Source organism: Phyllopteryx taeniolatus, chromosome 2 (assembly GCF_024500385.1).
Source record: "Phyllopteryx taeniolatus isolate TA_2022b chromosome 2, UOR_Ptae_1.2, whole genome shotgun sequence".
In the NCBI taxonomy this organism is placed as follows: Eukaryota; Metazoa; Chordata; class Actinopteri; order Syngnathiformes; family Syngnathidae; genus Phyllopteryx; species Phyllopteryx taeniolatus.
This window is the reverse complement of record NC_084503.1, coordinates 25948667-25973005: the sequence shown is the minus strand read 5'-3', so window position 1 is coordinate 25973005 and position 24339 is coordinate 25948667. Positions and strand designations below refer to the sequence as shown.

Genomic DNA, 24339 nt, shown 5'->3' with positions numbered 1-24339 from the left:
CACAACACATTGATGGCTAACTAGTTAGTCAAGCATAGTAGTTTGTGTATCTCTTGACCAAGTTACAATACAAAGTTACTAAACTATTTGGTCACACAGTCTTTTCAATATATGATCAATATTTATGACATGACTATTGGGAATTTTGGTAGATTTTAGCAAGACTCGTGGAAGTTGATGCACAGGATTTGCTTTCACAGGCCACATAAAATGATGTGCTGGGCCAGATCTGGACCCCGGGCCTTGAATTTGACACCTGTGGTGTGGACAAGATTGAGCTATCTCGTGTTAAGACTTTAGACAGCTGCATTTGAATGAGTGGCAAAATACAATGTAAAAACACTGATTTGCAGTTCAACCTTGGGTCACAGGTGTGCTTCAGCCTATCCCAGCTATCTTCAGGCGAGAGCCGGGGTACACCCTGGACTGGTCACAAGCCAATCGCAGATTTTAAGAAACATAATTCTTCACATTATTATATTGAAGTTAATGGTTAAAAAAATGATGGCTGAACGTTCTTCTGCAGTATTTTCTGTTAAAGAGCAGGATTCATGGATCCATCAATTACAGAAAGTTGTCCAGGTCCTGAAGAGAATAGCATCCCAAGATCATGACACTACTACCACCATGTTTGACTGTTCGTATGACGTTTTTTTTAAAATATAGTGCTACATTTACGCCAGATGTAACGAGACACACACCTTCCAAAAAGCTCAACTTTCATCTTTTCAGACCATATAATATTCTCCCAAAAGTCTTAGGAATCATTCAAATGTTTTTTTTTTTTTGCAAAAGTAATACGAGTCTTTATGTTCAGTAGTGGTTTTCGCCTTGGAACTCGGCCATTGATGCCATTTTTTTGCCCAGTCTCTTCCTAATGGTTGTGTCATGAACACTGACCTTAACTGAGGCAAGGGAGCCCTGCAGTTTTTTTTTTAGAAGTTGTCCTAAGTTCCTTTGTGGCCTCCTGGATGAATCACTGCTGTTCTCTTGGGGTAATCTTTGTAGGCTGGCCACTCCTGGGAATGTTCAACACTGTTCCATGTTTTCTCCATTTGAGGATAATGGCTTTCCCTATAGTTGGCTGGAATCCTAAAGCTTTAGAAATTGCTTTTGTGACCCTCTCCTGACTGATAGATGTCAATTACATTATTTCTCGACTGTTCTGGAATTTCTTGATTTTGTCGGGACACATTCTGTTTGAGTGATTTTCTTGATTGAACAGGTCTGGAGGTAATCAGGCTTGTGTGGGATTATTGAAAATGAACCAAAACTTGTGATTAGCCACAATTAATTCATGATTAGACAAGGGGGGTAATTACCGTTTCACACAGGGCCAGGTGACTTTGAATAGTTTTTTTCCTTAATAAATGAAATTACCATTTAAAAACAGCATTTTAAGTTCACATGGGTTATATTTGTCTATTTACATTTGTTTGATCTTAAAGTCATGAAATTACCATTTAAAAACAGCATTTTAAGTTCACATGGGTTATATTTGTCTATTTACATTTGTTTGATCTTAGTCGGGAAACTATGCAAAAATATAAGAATTTGAGAAGGCGGCCAATACTTTTTCACAGCACTGTAAAACAATTCCAGAAAAGTGGTTCATTTATATTTTCATATAGAAATAGAATGCATATTTAAAAAAAAATGTTAATCACTCTATTATTAAAGTATTTTAAGTAGCTTTCCATTTATTTAATGGCACAACAACTGCACAGGAAAATGTACGAGCGTATCAATAAGTATAAATATAACTAAAATAAAGTTAAACTACTCGTTTGAAAATGCCTGGGAGATGTGTAACGGAGATGGTCACCTTGTGGTGTTTTATGCGTATTGTTGTAATAAGTGGAGTGTAGTATATTTTATATTAGCATTTGCTTGACAAAATTGCCATTTGTGATTGTGTGTTCAACTGACAACTGGTGTGTTACATGTGTCCAAAAGTTGTTTCAATATCATGTAAACAAAAATACAATTTACAAATATTTTATTTTAAAAAGGCACTCACAACATATAAAGGATGCCCAGTGGCATACTTTGCGATTATCCTCCATTACACAATGTCACCAGTATCCCCAATGAAAAATTGCTGCATACTAAATTTATATTATTTTTGCACACAAAAAACAGATTTGTCCATTTAAACCTGCTGCTTCCAGAAAATACATAGGCAGTGTATGAGACCAAAACGTTTGTTTTTACTGAACATTTTACACAAACTTCAGTCAGCAAAGTTGTCCAACCCCACTCCCTTAAAACAGCACATTTGCTAAACAAAACCATTCATATCCCAAAAACACATAGCCTTTACTTTTATTAAAAAAGACGCAATGTCATGCAAAAAAAGTACATTTTGAATAGCTGTGCCTTGAAAACCTAGTCGTCAGCTCGACAATTATTGTAAAGTAAAATGTCGTCAGGGAAACAAAAACTTACAAATTACAAACATACACATTGAAAATGAAAAAAGAAGAGAAAAGAAATAAGAGTGTATAATAGAGAACATGGAACAATCAGGATATAACACACTGGAACTTCATTTTGACCAGCCAGGTAATGCCTGCATCAGACTACAACACAAATTTGGTATTTCACAATTGCACTATGTTAGAGTATTTGATTTGACAAGATAAACCCCAATGATCGTAAAAGACGGGATACGGTGGTATCGGAATACATGATGTCTACTGTTGCAACTGTCTGACCAAGATATGGCAAGATTTCATGGCAGTAGTCTGACATAGTTCAATTGTGAAAGACCAAATTTGTCTTGTTGTCTGATCCAGGCATAAGACTCAGAATTACATTAAACGTAAAGCCATCCCGAGCTGTCATGTGAACAAAATCCATAACTGCTATTGGCCCAGCAGTATACTGGAGGGATGAGCAGTGACTCACTCAAATGGGACAGGGCAGCCCTATCAAAACAGGCTAATTTCAGATCAGCTAAAACTCATGGGAACCATTTGAAATAGTGAAAAATGGACATTATGTCTCCTTTAATAAAATTTATTTGGCATTAACCACTAGGTATTACATTAAAGATATAGGAGGTCCTCACTTTACAACAGCCCACCCAACGTACAAGATTTCGAGTTTCCAAATGGCTCACGATGAATTAGTTTGGAGATACATGGTCATATGGCATGGTCGGTTACCACCAAACACATAGTTTTTGTTTCATGTTAATTGCCTAGAAATGTTTTTTTATTTTTTTAAAAACATTTACAACTTTACTAATAAGTTAGTGTAGATTAGTGAAATCATGTGGCTTACGGCCATACTACCCTGAGAACGCCCGATCCCGGAAGCTAAGCAGGCGGGCCTGGTTAGTACTTGGATGGGAGACCGCCTGGGAATACCAGGTGCTGTAAGCTTTTTCAAATGCAGCCCTATGGGGGGCACAAGTCAGTGCAAACTGTAGGCCGGTCCCAAGCCCGGATAAATGCAGAGGGTTGCGTCAGGAAGGGCATACGGCTTAAAACCTTGCCAAACAAATATGAGCGTTCATCCAAAGAATTCCATACCGGATCGGTCGTGGCCCGGGTTAACAACGTCCGCCACCGGCGCCGTCAACCTGCAGGGCGCTGTTGGAAATTCAGCTACTGTGGGTCGAAGTCGAAGTCAAAGAAGAAGAGGTGGAAAGCGGGTTCTTCGGCAGAAAGAGAAGAGGAAAACACAGAGCCTAGAACTGAATGTGGGGACTTTGAATGTTGGGACTATGACAGGAAAATCTCGGGAGTTGGTTGACATGATGATTAGGAGAAAGGTTGATATATTGTGTGTCCAGGAGACCAGGTGGAAAGGCAGTAAGGCTAGAAGTTTAGGGGCAGGGTTTAAATTATTTTACCATGGTGTAGATGGGAAGAGAAATGGAGTCGGGGTTATTTTAAAAGAAGAGTTGGCTAAGAATGTCTTGGAGGTGAAAAGAGTATCAGATCGAGTGATGAGGCTGAAATTTGAAATTGAGGGTGTTATGTGTAATGTGATTAGTGGCTATGCCCCACAGGTAGGATGTGACCTGGAGGTGAAAGAGAAATTCTGGAAGGAGCTAGATGATGTAGTTCTGAGCATCCCAGACAGAGAGAGAGTCGTAATTGGTGCAGATTGTAATGGACATGTTGGTGAAGGTAATAGGGGTGATGAAGAAGTGATGGGTAAGTACGGCATCCAGGAAAGGAACTTGGAGGGACAGATGGTGGTAGACTTTGCAACAAGGATGCAAATGGCTGTAGTGAACACTTTTTTTCCAGAAGAGGCACGAACATAGGGTGACCTACAAGAGCGGAGGTAGAAGCACACAGGTGGATTACATCTTGTGCAGACATTGTAATCTGAAGGAGGTTACCAACTGTAAGGTAGTGGTAGGGGAGAGTGTGGCTAGACAGCATAGGATGGTGGTGTGTAAGATGACTCTGGTGGTGGGGAGGAAAATTAGGAAGACAAAGGCAGAGAAGAGAACTATGTGGTGGAAGCTGAGACAGGACGAGTGTTGTGCAGCTTTTCGGGAAGAGGTGATACAGGCTCTCGGTGGACGGGAAGAGCTTCCAGAAGACTGGACAACTGCAGCCAAGGTGATCAGAGAAGCAGGCAGGAGAGTACTTGGTGTATCTTCTGTCAGGAAAGGAGAGAAGGAGACTTGGTGGTGGAACCTCACAGTACAGGAAATCATACAAGGAAAACGGTTAGCTAAGAAGAAGTGGGACACTGAGAGGACCGAGGAGAGGCGAAAGGAATACATTGAAATGCGACACAGGGCAAAGGTAGAGGTGGCAAAGGCAAAACAAGAGGCATATGATGACATGTATGGCAGGTTGGACACTAAAGAAGGAGAAAAGGATCTATACAGGCTGGCCAGACAGAGGGATAGAGATGGGAAGGATGTGCAGCAGGTTAGGGTGATTAAGGATAGAGATGGAAATATGTTGACTGGTGCCAGCAGTGTGCTAGGTAGAATACTTCGAGGAGTTGATGAATGAGGAAAATGATAGAGAAGGGAGAGTAGAAGAGGCAAGTGTGGTGGACCAGGAAGTGGCAATGATTAGTAAGGGGGAAGTTAGAAAGGCATTAAAGAGAATGAAAAATGGAAAGGCAGTTGGTCCTGATGACATTCCTGTGGAGGTATGGAAGCATCTAGGAGAGGTGGCTGTGGAGTTTTTGACCAGCAATTCTAGTGCGTGAGAAGATGCCTGAGGAATGGAGGAAAGTGTACTGGTGCCCATTTTTAAGAACAAAGGTGATGTGCAGAGCTGTGGCAACTATAGAGGAATAAAGTTGATGAGCCACACAATGAAGTTATGGGAAAGAGTAGTGGAGGCTAGACTCAGGACAGAAGTGAGTATTTGCGAGCAACAGTATGGTTTCATGCCTAGAAAGAGTACCACAGATGCATTATTTGCCTTGAGGATGTTGATGGAAAAGTACAGAGAAGGTCAGAAGGAGCTACATTGTGTCTTTGTAGATCTAGAGAAAGCCTATGACAGAGTACCCAGAGAGGAACTGTGGTACTGCATGCGGAAGTCTGGAGTGGCAGAGAAGTATGTTAGAATAATACAGGACATGTACGAGGGCAGCAGAACAGCGGTGAGGTGTGCTGTCGGTGTGACAGAAGAATTTAAGGTGGACGTGGGACTGCATCAGGGATCAGCCCTAAGCCCCTTCCTTTTTGCAGTGGTGATGGATAGGCTGACAGATGAGGTTAGACTGGAATCCCCGTGGACCATGATGTTTGCAGATGACATTGTGATCTGCAGGGAAAGCAGGGAGCAGCTGGAGGAACAGTTAGAAAGATGGAGGCATGCACTGGAAAGAAGAGGAATGAAGATTAGCCGAAGTAAAACAGAATATATGTGCATGAATGAGAGGGGTGGTGGGGGAAGAATGAGGCTACAGGGAGAAGAGATGGCAAGGGTAGAGGACTTTAAATACTTGGGGTCAACCGTCCAGAGCAATGGTGAGTGTGGTCAGGAAGTGAAGAAACGGGTCCAAGCAGGTTGGAACGGGTGGAGGAAGGTGTCAGGTGTGTTATGTGACAGAAGAGTCTCTGCTAGGATGAAGGGCAAAGTTTATAAAACAGTGGTGAGGCCAGCCATGATGTATGGATTAGAGACAGTGGCACTGAAGAGAAAACAGGAAGCAGAGCTGGAGGTGGCGGAAATGAAGATGTTGAGGTTCGCTCTCGGAGTGACCAGGTTGGATAAAATTAGAAATGAGCTCATCAGAGGGACAGCCAAGGTTCGATGTTTTTGGAGACAAAGTTAGAGAGAGCAGACTTCAATGGACACGTCCAGAGGAGAGAGAGTGAGTATATTGGTAGAAGGATGATGAGGATGGAGCTGCCAGGCAAGAGAGCTAGAGGAAGAGCAAAGAGAAGGTTGATGGATGTCGTGAGGGAAGACATGATGGCAGTTGGTGTTCGAGAGGAGGATGCAGGAGATAGGCTCTCATGGAAAAGGATGACGCGCTGTGGCGACCCCTAACGGGACAAGCCGAAAGGAAAAGAAGAAAGAAGAAGAGTGATAACGGCGTGTTCCAACTTGCGTACATCTTGACTAACATGCATGTGATATGGTGTTCATTCACTAATAAGTTTCATAGGCACGCTATTGGCCTGAATTGCTTATGCTGGGACAATAACACAGGTTATATTAAGAGATGAACTCACAGGTTCTTACAGGTGTTTAGACACAAGAAAAGCATCCCACCACACCACTCATCAGTAGCACTCCATTGCTCATTTCCCACATCCTCTCCTGTCCTCCCATCTTGTCCTATTGGTTAGTTGTTGCATGTCCTCACTGGGTGTGTGTGTCCCCACCCCACCACAAATAAGAACACAATTTGACTTTTGTAATGTTACTTGTGGTCAAATCTTTAGACTGTCTATTGTTCTGCTGTGGTTCGCACCACTATTCCCCTTGTCCACTCTGTCCCCTAAAACCCCATTCTGTCCGGCTGCATTTTCAATAAACATCAGAATAATTAAAAAGTTAAAAAAATAAGCAGAGGGAGTATTTCAAACTCCCCTGTTGCACAGCAAAAGTGTTCTAGCACAAAAGGCATACAGATCCACCATTCTGCATGGCCATGCAGCTGAACAGGACAGGTTAAAGAGTGTGTAAAGAACACTCAGTTACCATTGTACTTACTGTTTTTCATCTTATTGTTATGGCCTAGAGTGTTTTTATTCAAATATTTACTGTTATTTCATGACTGCATAACTTGTTGCATTAATTGTCCAAGTCTATGACACAATATCTCAACTCTCTGGCAATCGCCAACCCCCCAAAAATAATAAAAAGGAAGCCATTTTGGGATCCTGCACCCTCGATTTCAGAAACCCCGTTCCATGAAATCCATTGAAAATGAGACACCCCAGTTTTCTTGTCTTTACGGCAACCTGCAGTTGCTTTCTTCACAGCAAAGAAACCTCAAATAGAAATTAGGACCCAGGACAAATAAAAAATAAACATGTTAATAATAATAAATACTGGATGGTTTTCACAATCATATTCCGGTCACTTCTTGGCCACAGTCTCCAGGTAGCTGATGAATCTCCTCAGGTTGACTCTGACATTGTCGATCACGCACAGCTGCTGCGGGCTGTACTTGTCTCTTCCCACCTTACGGATCTGACGACAAAAACGAAGCAAAGAATTTAGACAACAACCACGTATTCCCTGGGGAAATCCTCAAATCTTCTATGTGATGTACAGATAGTGTATTGTGTGTCCAAAATACAGTGCAACATAATGTTGGTTGACTTCAAATTATTCACTGGAAATCATGTAAAGTCCACTCATCTGTTCCAGGGTTAAACTGTCACCATCATAAAAGATTATTACGTTAACTGTACAGGCATTGTTGTACGTTTAGCATTCTTCACTCTCATTTAAGTGTAAAAAATATGTCAGGTTACAGCTGTATAATAAAACTTAAATGATGGCATTTCAGGCAGTGTGAAAGTGGCTTCTGATACTTCGACTCTGTTCGCCTATTCTGTGTTGTTGCCATTTATACAGGATAACCACATCAAAACAAAAAAAAATCGGCTATCACAGACAGTGCGAAAGGGGCTTCTGATTACCCCATAAAAATGGAAATTTTCCACGTCGACTTAAGTCCTGTCATTAGCATGATGCTTTCAGCTACATGCATTCTAATTGCTTAATATTTGATTCATACTGCGCGCTCAAGATTTGCTGATGTCAGGCGTGAGGATGGTTTGAATTCCAAAACAACAACAAAAACAAGGTACCTTAGCCTTAAACACAGGCTGAAGAGTCTTTAAACCGGGAAGTAACTGGATGTTCTTGGCTGCCTTCTCCGCCTCCTCGCCGTCCGCAAACACGTCAAAAAGAGCGTCCAGGGCCTCGCTATTGACCACTAGGTTGGCATCGTTGTTTGCTACTTGGAGCAAGCCATTCCCAATCACCTGTGGAAGAAATGTTTCATTAAAAAGACGAATGGACAAGAATACAAGCCTTTGTTTTCCACACAGAGATCCTGCAAAAAAAAAAAAAAAAAAAAAAGATTTACCCATTAATCCAAAGGCAGAAAATTTCAGGGTTACCTTCTTCGCCCCATTCAGTGTCGGTGCAGTTTATATAGAACAGCAACAAGCTAGCAAATACCGGCTTTCACGGGCAGTATACCACCCCCAAAGGCAGGGACTACTTCATATCCCCATTCCATATACTCAACAACCACTTGTATAAAAAAAAATAATAATAAAAAAAAAAAAAAAAAAAAAAAAAAGGCAGAAAAATAAGAGACTTTTACAGGCAGTGTGAAAGGACGTGACCTGAAGAGTTTGAGCTGAGCCCTTTTCTTTGGCGAGGGTGCTGCCGGCAATGCCCAGGATGGCAACGGCGTTGACCCTCACGCTGATGACATCACAGCGCGCGGCAGCTTCGCTGAGGCTCATCAATTGTTGCAGACTTATGGACTGTCATACATCAAACAAAAAGTTACAAATTACACTGATTATATCGTAATAAACTATTTTCACCCCTCCAGGATGACGTTCTTGTTACCTGAGCGATATTTTTTGAGGCAGTCATCTGTAAAAGAGACCGCATTGCACTGATGACTGCCTCCAGGAACTCCTCATCTGTTGGAATCTCTATGTGAGGGGTAAAAATACAATACATTAGGGACACAATGTAATAGCATCCAAAAAGATCAAATCTACATCTAAAATTCAAGAGTTGAAACGCAAAAGCAGTCAAGTGCTATTTAGATAAAAAATAGTCACACCTATTCAATGGTGCATTCCCTAACCCTGCAAAACAAAACAACTACTACTATGTAAATATTGTTGAAATGAAAGGTTTGGTTGCAGAAACCACCAAGCACCATTTGTATTTTGATGCAACTGCAGTCATCTCCATTTAAGCCAATCACGAGCCCATATGTACTTGCATCATCACGAATGTCACATATTTCCTCAAATATGTCTGCACCTGTTTTTTCTCCTTAACTAGCTGCTGATATTGTCATGGTCTGTGTTTTGGTTTGGGTTGTGTTTAGTTTTGTTCCATGTTTCCCTGTTTGTCGTGTGCTCATTAGGTTGTTGTGTCCACCTGTTCTCGTCTACTTTGTGTCGACCAATCAGCTCTCTCCAGCCACTCGTGTCTTGTCCAGGTGTTCCTCGTTGTCTCGTCAATTTGTTTGTATTTAGTTCCCTGGTTTCTTTCAGTTCTTGTCGGTTCATTGTCGTTGTCACGTCTTTGCCATGTCATAGTCGTCAGTTGTCTTTATCATTGTGGTATGTCATTGTCAGGTGTCATTTTCCCTATCTATTCCACGTCTTACTCACAGGTCATAGTTTGTTTCCAGTTTTAGATATTCAAGTGTTTCTTTGTTACTTTGGTTTATCTGTTGTGGGACTTCGTTCAGTTTTGCTTTAGCCAATATCCTTGTTTTCCCTTTTTTGAAGATTAAATATTATTTTGAGACTCCCGCACTCCTGCCTTGCCTCCCTGCTTCCCTGCAATTGGGTCCACCATGTTCTTGCCTTGCGTTACTCGTCTTCGCCCTAACCACGTACGTGACAGATATAGTTTCTATTGTGCTTAAAAGTGAACAGAAAGTATGTATGATAATTGCATGAAACTCATCAGTGTAGTGATATGTCGGTCGCAAACAAGCCTATCGCGAATACTCCCTTCTTCACTTCACACATGTACATTGTGCAACAAGAGAAATAAAACTGGACCTCCTGTATGCCAATGTGAAGGGAGCTCATATATTTTAAAGAGAAAAGAATTGTATTTGAACTCAAGTCTACCTTTACGCTTTTGAGTGAAACCAAGATGAATATAGCCCTACCATATTTGGTAATCTGATTCAAAATGGACGCCATATGCCTCAACGATAAGGCATTAGTAGAACCATGTGATTTCTCCCTGCCAATTAGTGAATACATTTAAGAGTAGTTAAATAGATAAATAGGTAGTTTTCTATCTATCCATCCATTGTATTCATTCACCTATTTATCTTGTACTTTATCCATCTATGTCCAGTAGGAGGAAGTATGTGAACCCTTTGGAATTTAAATTTCTGTATAAATTTGTCATAAAATGTACTCTGATCATCTAAATCACAAGAATAAACAGATTCTGCTTAAACTAATACCACACAAACTATTGTGTTTTCATATTTTTAAAAAGCATAACGTAAACATTCACAGGACAGGGAGGAGAAAGTAAGTAAACCCTTGGATTTAATAACTAGTTGACCCTCCTTTGGCAGCAATAACCTCACCCAAACATTTCCTGCAGTTGCAGATCAGACGTGCACAACGATCAGGATGAATTTTAGACCATTCCTCTTTACAAAGTGTTGTAGTTCAGCAAGATTCCTGGGATGTCTGGTGTGAATAGCTCTCTTGAGGTCATGCCACAGCATTTAGATTGGGATGAGGTTAGGACTTTGACTGGGCCACTCCAGAGCACGTATTTTCTTCTTTTGAAGTTGTTCAGTTGTTGATTTGCTTCTGTATTTTGGATCATTGTCCTGTTGAAAGATCCTCTCTTGAGCTTCAAATGTTGGACATATGGCCTAAGTTGTTGCGCAAAATATCTTGATAAACCTGTGAATGCATTTTTCCATTGACGACAGCAAGCTGTCCAGGCCCTGAGGTAAAAAAAATAATCATGCCCATACCATGATGCTCCTTCAATCATGCTTCACAGTTGGGATCAGGTTTTGATGGTGTGCTGCACCAGTTTTCCTCCACACATGGCGTTGTGTACTCCTCCCAAACAATGAAACTTTAATTTAAGCTGTCCACATAATAATTTGCCAGTCGTGCTGTGGAACATCCAACTGCTCTTTACCAAACTTTGAATGTGCAGCAATGTTTTCTTAAACAGCAACAGCTTCCTCCTTGTTGTTCACCCATGAACCACATTCTTGTTTGTTATATGTATGATAGATTTGTCAACAGAGATGTTGGCATGTGACAGTCATTTCTGTAAGTCTTTAGCTGAAATGTAGGCTTCTTTTTTTTCTTTTTCTTTTTTACATTAATTGGCATGCTGTGACGTCCTCTTGCAGTCTTGTTTACAACCTAGGTTCAGATTTACTCCTTGGAAGAGAAGCAACAGTGCTGAACTTTCTCCATTTATAGACAGTTTGTCAAACCGCGGACTGATGAACATGACTTAGAAACACTTTTGTAACCTTATCTAGCTTTATATACATCACCAATTCTTAATCGCAGGTCTTCTGAGAGCTCTTTTGAGCGAGGCATGGTAGACATCAGACAATGCTTCTAGACAGGAGAGAATTCTAAACTGGTGTGCGTTTTGTAGTGGTCAGAACAGCTTTAAGCCAGACCTCCAGATGTGCCAACCTAAGGAGAGTCACTTCCAGAACAATGTCTAAATTTCCATATTTTCAATTTTTTTTTCAAGAACATTATCATGGGACAGTTTTGCACAATATTTTGTAATAGGATAAAAATAAGTCTGCATACTGTTCAATGGCACAACATAACCATTACACTATAATCGTAACTTAATAAATGATGGTTTCAATATTTTTTATTTTAATGTTTTTATTGCATCAGCCTTAGAACGGCGGAAGCAGTTGCAGCCTGAATCAAAGTATGAGATTTTGACTTTACCAATTCTGTTTTCAACCTTGATTATAAAATTATTATTTTTTTTGTATTATTGTCTATTAAATCAGATTAATCAGATCTTAAAAGTCAATTAAAACTCGGCACTCTATTATGTAAACAACCAAATAAAATTGCTGATAGATTGAATTGGATAGTTTATGCATAGACAATAGTTTAGATTTCTATTTTGTGAATGTACTTGTAGAGATGTCTTCTCTTGCATGCTATTTATAGTAATTTCTTGTGTATAATGCGCACCCATATATAATACGTACACCCAAATTTTACCTCAAAATTCTGGAAAACCCTTCTACCTCTGTATAATGCATTTTTACAATGCATGATTTTGCTTCTAACCATATGATCAAAATGAACTATCTATATTGTTTTAGTTTTTTCAAATTATTCTGATGTTAAGGACTTCATTTGAACATGTAATAATTTTTTTTTTACTTGCTCTTATTTTAAAATTCACAGCCCTACTTTTATTTAGTACATGAGAAAACACACAATTGTGCTCATATGTTTGATTACCCAGGCAGAATTTGTAAGATGGGTACAATTATTTAAAGAAAACATGAAGGGCCAGGCAAAACACATTTAATTTTATTTTAATGGGATTCATCCATTCGCAACACTGCATATTCTGGTTATTTATATGTGCTTTGCGATTGGCTGACGACCAGTTCAGGGTGTACCCCCCCTCCCACCCGAAGATAGCTGGGATCAGAATCATCTGTATTTGCCAAGTATTTCCAAAAAACACACAAGGAATTTGTCTCCGGTAATTGGAGCCGCTCTAGTACGACAACAGACAGTCAATTGACAGAGAACACTTTTGAGACATAAAGACATTGAGGAAAAACAATCACTGAGCAATAAAGGGTTGCTGGATGGATGGATGTGATTCAAATTAAACTGTCAAGCATTTCAGAAAAGCATCATTATTGAACAAAACATAACCATAAAGAAATTAATGACGGTTGATTTTCAGTCATCAGTCCTATTAAAAAAAAATAACCTATATTTTACAAATTCTGCCAGGGTATGTAAACTTATGAGCACAACGGTACATATATGCAGTCATACATACCCGTCATATTGGAATGAAAGTGTAGGCTATAGCTCTCTCATCACCTATAGGTGGCGGTGGTATATTAGAATGAAAGGTTACACCTTTCTCATAACCTCTAGGTGGCGGTGGCATATTGGAATGAAGGTGTATAGCTTTTTCACAACTTGTAGATGGATAGTTTTTTTCATTTTCATTCAGTTTTTTTCTATTTTCCCCTATACTCCATAATGCGCACTATTGACTTTGACAATTTTTGGGGGGCGGGGGGAAATGCGCATTATACACAAGAAATTACGGTATATATTTATATTTCCTATATCCACTATTGCTATTGAAATGATGGAAATTTCCCCATTGTGGGACTAATAAAGGTTATTGTAAATATTTATGATTAATAATCATACACTTTTAACCTGACCCCGTTTCTCAGATGACACATTTCATTTCCAGTTCAGGGGATGTCTTGTGAGGCCGTGAATTGTTTTACATTTATGTCTTCAGATGCATATTAGTTGTCTTGTTAATTTGTTGTTCCATCTTGGTTACTCTCTGCTATAACGCAGTTCTAGCCAGGCCTGGGAGAATGTATTGTTTCACCAAATCACTTATTTCGATGTTTTGTGACTGCTTGTAACAATAGCTTAGCTACCAGCAGCATGCTTTTCTGTCTTTTCCTACTCACTCCTCTGCCTCCCGTCAAAGTAGCGTGCGCCAATTAGCTTTGTTTCCCCACTCTCTTTTTTAAAATAATATAGTGTTTATATCATCGAACTCCTTCATGAAATTTTCGTCACGGTGGCCAGACACCTTTCTGGCCGATGATGTCGGACGTTGGATCCCCCCAATGTCCAGAATAATCGATGTTACGCCTGTGACGAGTCAGCGTTCAGTGATTTCAGTAAGAAAATACGGATATTCCTTAACATTTGGCAGCTCTGGGTCCTCATGTACAAAGACTTGCCTGGATTTCCTCCTAAAACATGGCGTACGCTCAAATCCAGAAAACATCATGCGCACAAAAATATTTAGATGTATGAAACGCTGCGTACTCATGAATCCAAGCACATTTCCTTCGTACATTCCAATCAATGTGGAAATGAGCGCACATGTTGGAGTAGCCGACTCCTCCCTGTCCACGCCCACATTTGAATATGCAAATCATATTTAAATGAACCCTGCCCCTGAGATGAGCAAGGTAATGAAGAAAAATATTTTTTTCTGAATGTGAAGTGGCTCAATGAAGTGCAGGCACGCAAGAAAATTCTCTTTGGCACACTGTCCTATGGCGTTAACAACATGCAAAAGAGGAGTGAATGGGACAGCACGTGTGCGGCTGTCAATGCTGTGGAGACAGAATAACGCGCACACACTGAACTAAAAAAGAAGTGGTCAGACATTAAGGTGGATGTGAAGCGGCGGACCGCTGCCTCCCGCCAAAGTGTGGCCAAAAAAAGGCGGAAGAACCGGCGCGGAGGGCCTCACCCCGTTCGGAGAGAATCGCTGCGATCATGGGTGACGCTGCTCTCTCAGGGGTGATGGGAGGGCATGTGGCTGACTATGATCACCCCACAAGGTTCATACCATGTATTTTTAGAACTCATAACAAATGTGTTCATACAGTAACCTACACTCAGCCCTGTGAGATAAAGGTTCATGCGTAAATGTTATACGTGTGGTATTTGTAATACATCTTTTGAATTCAAATAGAAGTACATCAGCATATCAAAGAGGATATGGAAAAACTTTGACTCCTTTTTGATGACGCAATTTATTATTTTAATACACAGGAGAGGACACGCACACTGACAAAAAAAATCATGGTTTTTTTTGGAGAAGAAAGGGTAAATTATGTCAATTTAAACACATTTTAATCATGTGCAACCGATGTACATGTTCAAATGAAGTAAATTCAAAGGACTCTTTTTTTCAGTGTATGTGCTGGAGTCACGAAGCGATTGTGAGGGCAATAGGCGGCATAAGTGATCACCTTGATCAATTAATAGGTGTCTTCACAAATATCAGTGGTTCATTAAATACACTGGTTAACAAATGAATTTGCAGTCCTTGCCTCAATTGTATTGTTGAAATCAAATGTTGCCAGGCATGAATTGTTCATCAGTGCTAATTATTCATGTGTCTCTGGTGTGCAGATTTATGAGAACAGTTTCCCAGCATCACCTCTAAGTGTCGCCAAAGCACCAAAAGCTGCAGAAACGTGCGTACGCCAGCCATGCAGTTGGCGTGAGGCACTGCACATTTCCACGGTCATGTCACTCTTGATACATCTGAACTTTGCCATGAAAAAGAATGGACACCACGTTTTTGTGCATACGCACCTTTTGTACATGAGGCCCCTGGACCTTTAATCTTGTCTCATTGATTGGACTCTACGTTGGCTCACATCTGACTTTGATTAGCTCTTGGAGAATCCCTAGCCTAGAGGTTCACTTACGTTTTCCTCCCTGTCCTGTGAATGTTTATATGCTCTTTTCAGTAAAAATTGGAAAACATAATTGTGTGGTATTAGTTTAAGCAGACTGTTTATTCTTGTGATTTAGATGAAAATCAGACATTTTATGACCAATTTCTGCAGAAATCTAAGAAATTCCAAAGGTTTCACATTATATTTCCTCCCACTATATCTATTGAATTCATCCATCGGCTGTATCTAATGAATCTACTGTATCAATCTACCAGAGGCGTGCAGTGGGCACCTTCAAAGCCTTCTCTGCTTGTCTAACCATTATCAAAAGCATTTGACCTGCATTTACAACTCACATAAAATTGTATTAATTGATTTCCAACGTCACTGATGGTCTAGTGGTACACTTGCCTGACTTTGGTGCGGGCAGTGTGGGTTCAGTTTTCTCCCACATCTCAAAAACATGGTAGGTTAGTTATAGACGCTAAATTGCCTGTAGGTGTGAATGTGAGTGCAAATGGTTGTCCGTGTCTATATGTGCCCTGCGACTGACTCGCGACAAGTTCAGGGTGTAGTCCGCCTTTCGCTCAAAGTCAGCTGGGATAGGCTCCAGCACCCCACGACCCTAACCAGGATAAGCGGTGTTGAGAATGGATGGATGATTTCCAACAGTCTCTTGTATTCATTACATAGAGCGTGTCTCGGCTGAGCAGCCTCCAGTCGTTTAAGGGTTACATTTTTGTGGTCTGATTTGGTTACAGAGTGAAGGCAATGCACTGCCCGCCACTCATATCTACATTATCTACTGGAGCTCTCGATCTATTGTATCCATCGTCCATCCATTTTATACTATACATAAATTTCCTCTTTCTACTGTAGCTAGACAGCTACTGTATTTACAGTACCTACTATGATCCATCCCTCTCCTGCATCTCTCTCCTGTATCAATCTAGCCACCCATCTACTGTATTCATCTATTTCCTGTAGCTACTAGATTCAGCATCTATCTAACATATCTATCCATTCATCCACTCTCAATACTGCTTATCTTATCACGCTCTATGTAATGAATACAAGAGACTGTTGGAAATCATCCATCCATTCTCAACACCGCTTATCCTGGTTAGGGTCGCAGTGTGCTGGAGCCTATCCAGCTGACTTCCGTCAAAAGGCGGACTACACCCTGAACTGGGCGCCAGCTAGTCGCAGGGCACATCCACCCATCCAGCTATCTATCCATCCATCTATTATAACTACCCATCCATCTCGCCACTTTATACATTTCTCCCCTGTATCTACATTATCTATTCATCCATCCATCTACTGTATCTATTGTATCATCAATCTATTTCCAGTATCTACTAGATCTATCCATCAATCTATCTATGGTATCTAACTACTGGATCAATCAATCAACTGTGTATCTCCTGTGTCCATTTATCTATCATCCATCTATTCACAGTATCTTTTTATCCATCGTAATTGAGGTATTAGCGGTACCTGGTGTGCCAAAGAGCAGTGCAGACAGGTGCTGTGCCGCCTCCTGCAGGGCTGCTGCCCCCCCCAGAGACTCTGCGTCCATGCCAGAAAGGATGCTGTGGAGGCATGTCAGGGCGCGAGACTGGACCCGCTCCATTCTGCCCAGGGGAGAAGACCAGTGTCACAGAAATAGAAAGTGCTTTAAAACCTACTGTGAGCGGTCAGTTTACTTCTTTACGAGGGTTCTCCAGTAGGGAGTCTGGCAGCACACGTCCATGGCTTCCTGCCTGGGGAACTGTGTCTTTTTGAGCACCTTCAATCAAGGCAACAAATATTACAATAGGTTAAAAAAAATCAATAGGTGAATTTGTGAAAAACGAAATCATGAATATGCGTGGGATTACTGAACACCCTGGACAATTTGCCAGCTAATTTCAGAATCATCTTTATTTGCCAAGTATGTCCAAAAACACACAAGGAATTTGTCTCCGGTAGTTGGAGCCGCTCTAGTACGTTTAGAGTCTTTAATGGAGCGTAACATGTTTTGGGGTTTTGGGAGGAGGCCTGTGTACTTGCAGAATATCCATGCAAGCATGGGGTTTCACTGTGTACAGTAATCCCTCATATATCGATGGGGTTAAATTCCAGTAAACCCCCGCAATAGACAAAATCAATGAAGTACCGATCAATTATTTACTGATAGTTTGTATACATTTTAAAGTTTCATATAGAGGTACACAATTCAAAGTCAATACGTGATAGAGAGGTGCAGTTATTTATTTGTCCACCTTTTTTGAGGATTTAAGCACACACTCTACACAAGCACGTGTGCTCTGCTTGAATGACATGAAAGTCAACCCATGAGAACATACTAAAGAGAGGCGATTTGCTGGCGAAACCATTAGGCAATGTGCCTCACAGTGACGGTCTCGTGTTGTAGGCAGCGCAAAGCATCATGGTGCTTGCTAATGCTTCCCAGAATTCCTTGCAGTGTTCTTTTTAACTACAGGGTGTAGAAAATCAAGCTAAACGTTGCTCTTGCATTTGTTCCATATTGTTCTATATTTTTTATACGTGTGTGCATTACTTATACTGTACGTCGGGCTAGGTTGATATTTGTGAATTAATTTTATCAAACTCTCACTGTGCCTTGTGTGTTAATCAGTGGCATGCCAGTCATGTTCACTGCATTACTAAGAAACTTGGTAACTTAAATGTGTGAGTTGAAATTGCTCAGTAAGGTTTATTTTTCTGTAGTAAGTAAAAAGTAAAAGATCCTATTTGTCCTTCTGTCACTGCTTCTGCCACATTATAGCCAAATAGTCAGCAATGCTAACTGAACCAAAGATGTGCAAGTTACTGCACGATACTGATCATCAAAAAAAAATTAAAAATCTGTGATGCACTGAATCCCCAATAAATGAACTGCAATATAGAAAGGAATTATTGTATTTGTAAATTTGCCTTTTCAGGGATGTTGTGGTTTATAAGGGCCGCATGCACCTCCGCCGACAAACACAGCGGCAACATAAGGCTGGACAAGCTGTCGGCCGGTGGTTCGCTTTCATCGCTGCTCGACGATTCCTCCCACTCGTCATCAGAGGGATCTGAACACATGCACATCAAGTCTCTTCAAGAATGCGTCATTATTGCATCTTTCGCCAAATACAAAAAACATGGCAGTCATGTCAGTGGAAATCATGTCAATGTAAGCCTCACCGTCAGAGCAGCACATGTTGACGAGAATCTCCAGGGACGTCTGCTGGGCCGTCAGCAAGGCCACCGCCTCCCTCAGCTCCTCCATCTCCCTCTAGATGCAAACAAGCCGCCTTGTGAGTCAACACAGTGGCCAAGATTGTTCAGCCAGTTAAATCACAATGGCCGTGGGTATGTTTGTGTGTGTGTGTTTGAACACACACAGCCTGAATGGAGGATGGCAGATGACTTTTTGTATGGCTGCAGCATGCCAAACATCTGCTTCAATATCAATTTGCAGGGAGATGGCTAAGAGGGAGTTCTGTCTAGCCAAGGTCGTGGTACTTGCCTACCGGGTACCCCAGACTGAGGGTGGATCTCAAATCGCTCCTCAAAACATTGAAGGCGACCCGGAAGTTGCTGTTATGCCACCGTATTAAGGAGCGTCTCAACTGTCTTAAACACGCATAGAGGAGCGAGGAGCGAGCATCGAGGAACTTTCCTGAAGCTTGCTTAAATCGAGGGACGTCTGATGTATCCTCTGCAGAAGTCTCATAGCTCGTCACTGGTGACTTTTGAAAATGGGCGTACACCAGCCAGATTGAGAAATTCAAATTAAATAGTTAAAACATTCCTTGATTATTTTAGTATACATATTTTGCTGAGCGTCTGTTGTATTTGCGGTAGTATTTAACACTAATATTTACGAGTCACTTGTAAATATATGGCGGCGGGGAGGCGGATGGCACCAGTTTGAGATTGACCAATCACAATCGTCTTTGCACCTACAAAGTTGTAAACAGTAACAGGGGTGATTATATTTGACTTTAATATAATATATATATCCAGGCATCCGGCTGCATAAAGGCTGGACTCCTAATAATTCATGTAAACCCCTAAATTCATTTGAAACAGTGCTGTCTGTATCGAGATGTGCTGTGTGCTATTTCTACCCCTAGGTCTCGGTAAAGCCTAAGGCATGGAGTTCTATGACTGGAATACATTATGTTGGAAAAGAACTGGAAAGACAACTTAGTCACGTCAGTGTGATATGTCGTTTCCGATGTTCGAAAGGAAGCACCTTTTTATCGCTTTCTGACCGTATGATGCATTCCACAAAGGTTAAAGAAAGGTGGTATAAAGGTTAAAATACTGTCGCCGGTTAGAAGATTTGACTTCCCGGAGAATCCCAATGTCACGTGATAAAAAACAAAGGCGCTGATTGGCCGAAGACGAGATCTGTGTATCGCCGATCGATTGCTATTCCTTATGGTTCCCGGATGTCTCTCACAGCTAATTTGAAATTTAATTTGTCGAACTGAATCTGAAATGATCAAACTGAATGTGAAAATATATAATTTGAATTTTCATTGCGGATAAAAAAATTCTTACATTCACTTTCAAGTTTATTGGACTTCAGTTAATACAAATTCAGATTACGTTTTTCAAATTAAGTTTGTAAATTCAAATTCAATTCCTTGTGGCACATATTTCAGCCCATAAAATAGGACAGAGGAAGCTCAAAATATGGAAATGAGATCCACCCAGAGTGTACCCGCCTGAACATGACAATTCATCTAGTGGGTCAGTCTAGTACCAATATCGAATAGGGGCGGGATAAAATATTTACATTGCGGCATATCATATCATTGTATGTGATGATACAATAATGATTCCCAAACAGGGTGCCATGAGCGATCTTCAGGTAAAGCAATGCAAATTTATTTATATAGCGCATTTCATACACATGGTAACTAGATGTGTTTTACATGATTAAAAGCATTTAAAAACAAAGAAAAAAAACAGCTTAGAAACATTTAAAACAAAGATAAAAAAATAAAATAAAAATACAATTAAAACAGCGCACAGTGCAAGAAATATCATTTAAAAGTGGAAATGCTCTAAAAAGCATGGGAAAAAAGAAGAGTTTTTAATCTGGACTTGGGGTTGACGTCACTTCTGTTGGCAACGTATTCCATTTGTGTGCAGCATAATAGCTAAATGCTGCTTCACCATGGCGGCACGGTGGCCAACTGGTTAGAGCGTCAGCCTCACAGTTCTGAGGTGCGGGGTTCAATCCCCGTCCCCGCCTGTGTGGAGTTTGCATGTTCTCCCCGTGCCTGCGTGGGTTTTCTCCGGGCACTCCGGTTTCCTCCCACATCCCAAAAACATGCATTAATTGGAGACTCTAAATTGCCCGTAGGCATGACTGTGAGTGCGAATGGTTGTTAGTTTCTATGTGCCCTGCGATTGGCTGGCAACCAGTTCAGGGTGTACCCCGCCTCCTGCCCGATGACAGCTGGGATAGGCTCCAGCTCGCCCGCGACCCTAGTGAGGAGAAGCGGCTCAGAAAATGGATGGATGGATGGATGCTTCACCATGTTTGCTTTGGACTCTGTGCTCCACTATTTGACCTGAGTCGGTCGATCTCAGAGCCCGACTGGGTTTATATTCCATTAGCATTTCATTCATGTATTCAGGACCTAAACCGTTTAGTGATTTATAGACCAGTAGCAGAACTTTAAAATCTATTCTAAAGCTGACTGGAAGCCAGTGTAAAGACTTTAGAATTGGAGTAATATGCTCTGACCTCTTTGTTCTGGTCAGAACCAGAGCTGCAGCATTCCGAATGAGCAGCAGCTGTTTAATGCTCTTTTTCGGGAGTCCAGTCAGAATACTATTACAATAGTCAAGTCTACTTGATATAGAAGCATGGATGAGCTTCTCCTGGTCTGCTTGACACATGCAAGCCTTCACTCTGGATATGTTCTTCAGATGGTAGAAGGCAGTTTTAGTAATTGATTTGACATGACTGTTGAAAGTCAAGTTGGAATCTATCAGAACACCATGGTTTCGAACTTGGTCTTTAAAGAGAGTGACTCCAGGTATTTACTAACAGCAATCCTCTTTTCTTTATTGCCAAAAACAATTATTTCAGTTTTGTTGTGGTTTAATTGAAGAAAATTTTGGCTCATCCAGATATTTATCTGTTTTAGACAGTGACACAACACCTCAATTGAACTTTAGTAATCTGGAGACACTGCTAGATATAACTGTGTGTCATCTGCATAGCTATGATAGTCAAAATTAAAGTTCTAAAGAATTTGACCCAAGGGTAGCATATACAGGCTGACCAGGAGGGGTCCAAGAACTGACCCTTGAGGAACCCCATAGGTCATTGACATTCGATGAGATTGAACACTTCCAATGGTTACAAAATAACTCCTTTCCTCCAGTTGCGACCTGAACCATTTAAGGAGTGTTCCATTTAGTCCTACCCACGCTTCCAACCTGTGGCAGTATATCATGATCTACCATATCAAAAGCCGCACTGAGTTTCCAACAAGACCAGAATTGACACCTTTCCCGAGTAAGTATTTAACCTTAATATCATTTAGCACTTTGATAAGAGCAGATTCTGTACTGTGATGAGTTCGGAACCCTGATTGAAATATGTCAAAAAGTCCATTAAAGTTCAAGAAATTGCTGAGAAGTTAAAAATAACTTTCTCAACAATTTTGGCTATGAAAGGGAGATTTGAGATGGCTCTATAGCTTGCTAAGATGAAAGCGTCCATTCTAATTTTTAGCAGCGGCTTAATGGCAGCTAGTTTAAGAGCTTTAGGAAACTCGCCTGGCTGAAGTGAGCAATTGATCATTTGCTGCAAATCAGCTAGCACAGACTTCGCAATATCTTTGAAAAAGTCATTGGTTATTGAGTCAAGACAGCTCGTTGATGGTTTCAGCTGCTGAACCGCTGAATCGCTACAGTTTTTTGGTCAACTGTATCAAATACTGACATGGTAATAGAGTTTTTCCTAGGTGGCTTCAGATGTAGTATCATTTTATCATTTTGTTGATTTGTGCTAATATTTAACCTGCTGAATTGTATTTTTTTTCACTAAAATAAGCAAATTCATTGCATTTATCTGCTGTTAGGAGTTCTGGAGCTATCTGATTCGGAAGGGGGTTGTGAGCTTGTCAACCACAGCAAACAGAGTGCGAGTATTGTTGAAGTTCTTACTGTTGCTGTCTAGCCCTGACTAACTCTTGGTTAAAATTACAAAGACTTTCTCTGGAGAGGTCATAGTCAATTTGGAGTTTAGTTTTTCTCCACTTACGTTCTGCTTTACTACACTTTGCTTTGGAGGTCTTTAACATCATTGTGCTCCTCCACAGTGTTCTAGGTCGCCTCAAGATTGTCTTAGTTTTAATAGGAGCGACAGCATTCATGACATTTAAGATTTTACAGGTGAAATTATCCAAAAGTTCATCAACTGTCTCAGCATTCACAGTTTGTGGCACAGCAATGGTCTCCATAAACCTAGTGGCGGTATTCTCATTTATGTACCTTTTCTTAATAGACTGAGGTTGTCTGAACTTTTGAAAGAATCTGTAATTCAAACAATACACGAAAATGGTCAGAAATAGCCATATCCTTGATGTCAATTGATAGAATTTCAACATCCTTAGAGATGACCAGGTCTAAGATGTGACCTTGAGTGTCGGTTGGACTCTTAATATGTTGAGAAAGGTCAAATGTGTCTAGTATAGCAGAGAATTCTTCAGATTTCTTTTTCCATTTTATTGTCAATATGAATGTTAAAGTCTCCCATTATGACAAAATAGTTGTAGTCAGTACAAATAAATGACAGCAGCTCTGAAAGATCCTCCATAAATTTTGTATTGTATCTTGGAGGCCTATAAATTATTAAAACAATAACCTTTGGGTCACCTTTAAATAAAAAAACAGAGATATTAAAAAGAGCTAAAATCACCCAGTATAATTTTTTTACACTGAAATAATGACTTCACCGCCTTTTTTCCCTATTCGACACTTGTTCATAAAATTAAAATTTGCTAGCAGACGTTTTTCGCCATTTTGTTCTTATAATACACAGCGCGATCCATTGTTGTTGTCGTCACCATGGTAACAAATCTATCTGGTTGTGTTTGAGTTGACAAGATAAAGCTCAGTGATCGTAAAAGACGGGATGCGATAGTATCGGAATACAAGATTTTATTGCAGTAGTCTGAAAGACTCACTAATCGTGAAAGACCAAATTTGTCTTGTAGTCTGATCCACGCATTACGTGTTGTCGGTTTCAGACGTGTTGTCTGTCCCACACCGCCGACATGTTTTTTTTTAAATAACTTTATTGACAGTCAGATATTTACAGTACTACGTCAAGACACGATAAGGCTAAAAATAAACTATCTTTTGGATTCAAATATACTGTACACGATGGCGACGCGGAGTAAATGTCTTTTGCGGATTGATCAGATTGGCAAATTATGGCAAAGCCGATCAGCATAAAATGCTAATTACCGGCCGATACCGACCAAGCCGATCAGATCGGTGTAAAGTCTACTTTTAATATTACAGTTGATTCACTGTATTTTCCAGTACACCAACATCACAGCAGAGCCTGCGTTGTGACTATTGTGCAAACGTACATCACACTGACGATGCTCAAAAAAAATACCGTGCCGCCCTAGTGTGAATGGTTGTTTTCCTATTTGTGCT

The 24339-nt window shown here is 40.6% G+C and overlaps 1 protein-coding gene and 1 pseudogene across 3 annotated transcripts in view; one reads left to right on the top strand and one right to left on the bottom strand.

Moving 5' to 3' along the window:
• Nucleotides 1-1982: 1982 nt before the first annotated feature.
• Nucleotides 1983-24339, bottom strand: part of heatr3 (HEAT repeat containing 3) — a 35366-nt gene continuing 13009 nt past the window's right edge. For 2 of the 3 annotated variants that reach the window (XM_061765533.1, XM_061765535.1), the window contains 8 exons: nucleotides 18838-18928; nucleotides 18583-18725; nucleotides 17349-17431; nucleotides 17140-17276; nucleotides 9048-9136; nucleotides 8816-8959; nucleotides 8270-8446; nucleotides 1983-7643 (listed from right to left, as the gene is read on the bottom strand). In XM_061765533.1, coding sequence (XP_061621517.1) covers nucleotides 7530-7643; nucleotides 8270-8446; nucleotides 8816-8959; nucleotides 9048-9136; nucleotides 17140-17276; nucleotides 17349-17431; nucleotides 18583-18725; nucleotides 18838-18928 — 978 coding nt within the window. In that variant the 3' untranslated portion in view covers nucleotides 1983-7529. The remainder of the gene's footprint in view (nucleotides 7644-8269; nucleotides 8447-8815; nucleotides 8960-9047; nucleotides 9137-17139; nucleotides 17277-17348; nucleotides 17432-18582; nucleotides 18726-18837; nucleotides 18929-24339) is intronic. The other variant, XM_061765534.1, reaches the window with a different exon arrangement.
• LOC133474535 (5S ribosomal RNA) lies at nucleotides 3283-3389 on the top strand (annotated as a pseudogene).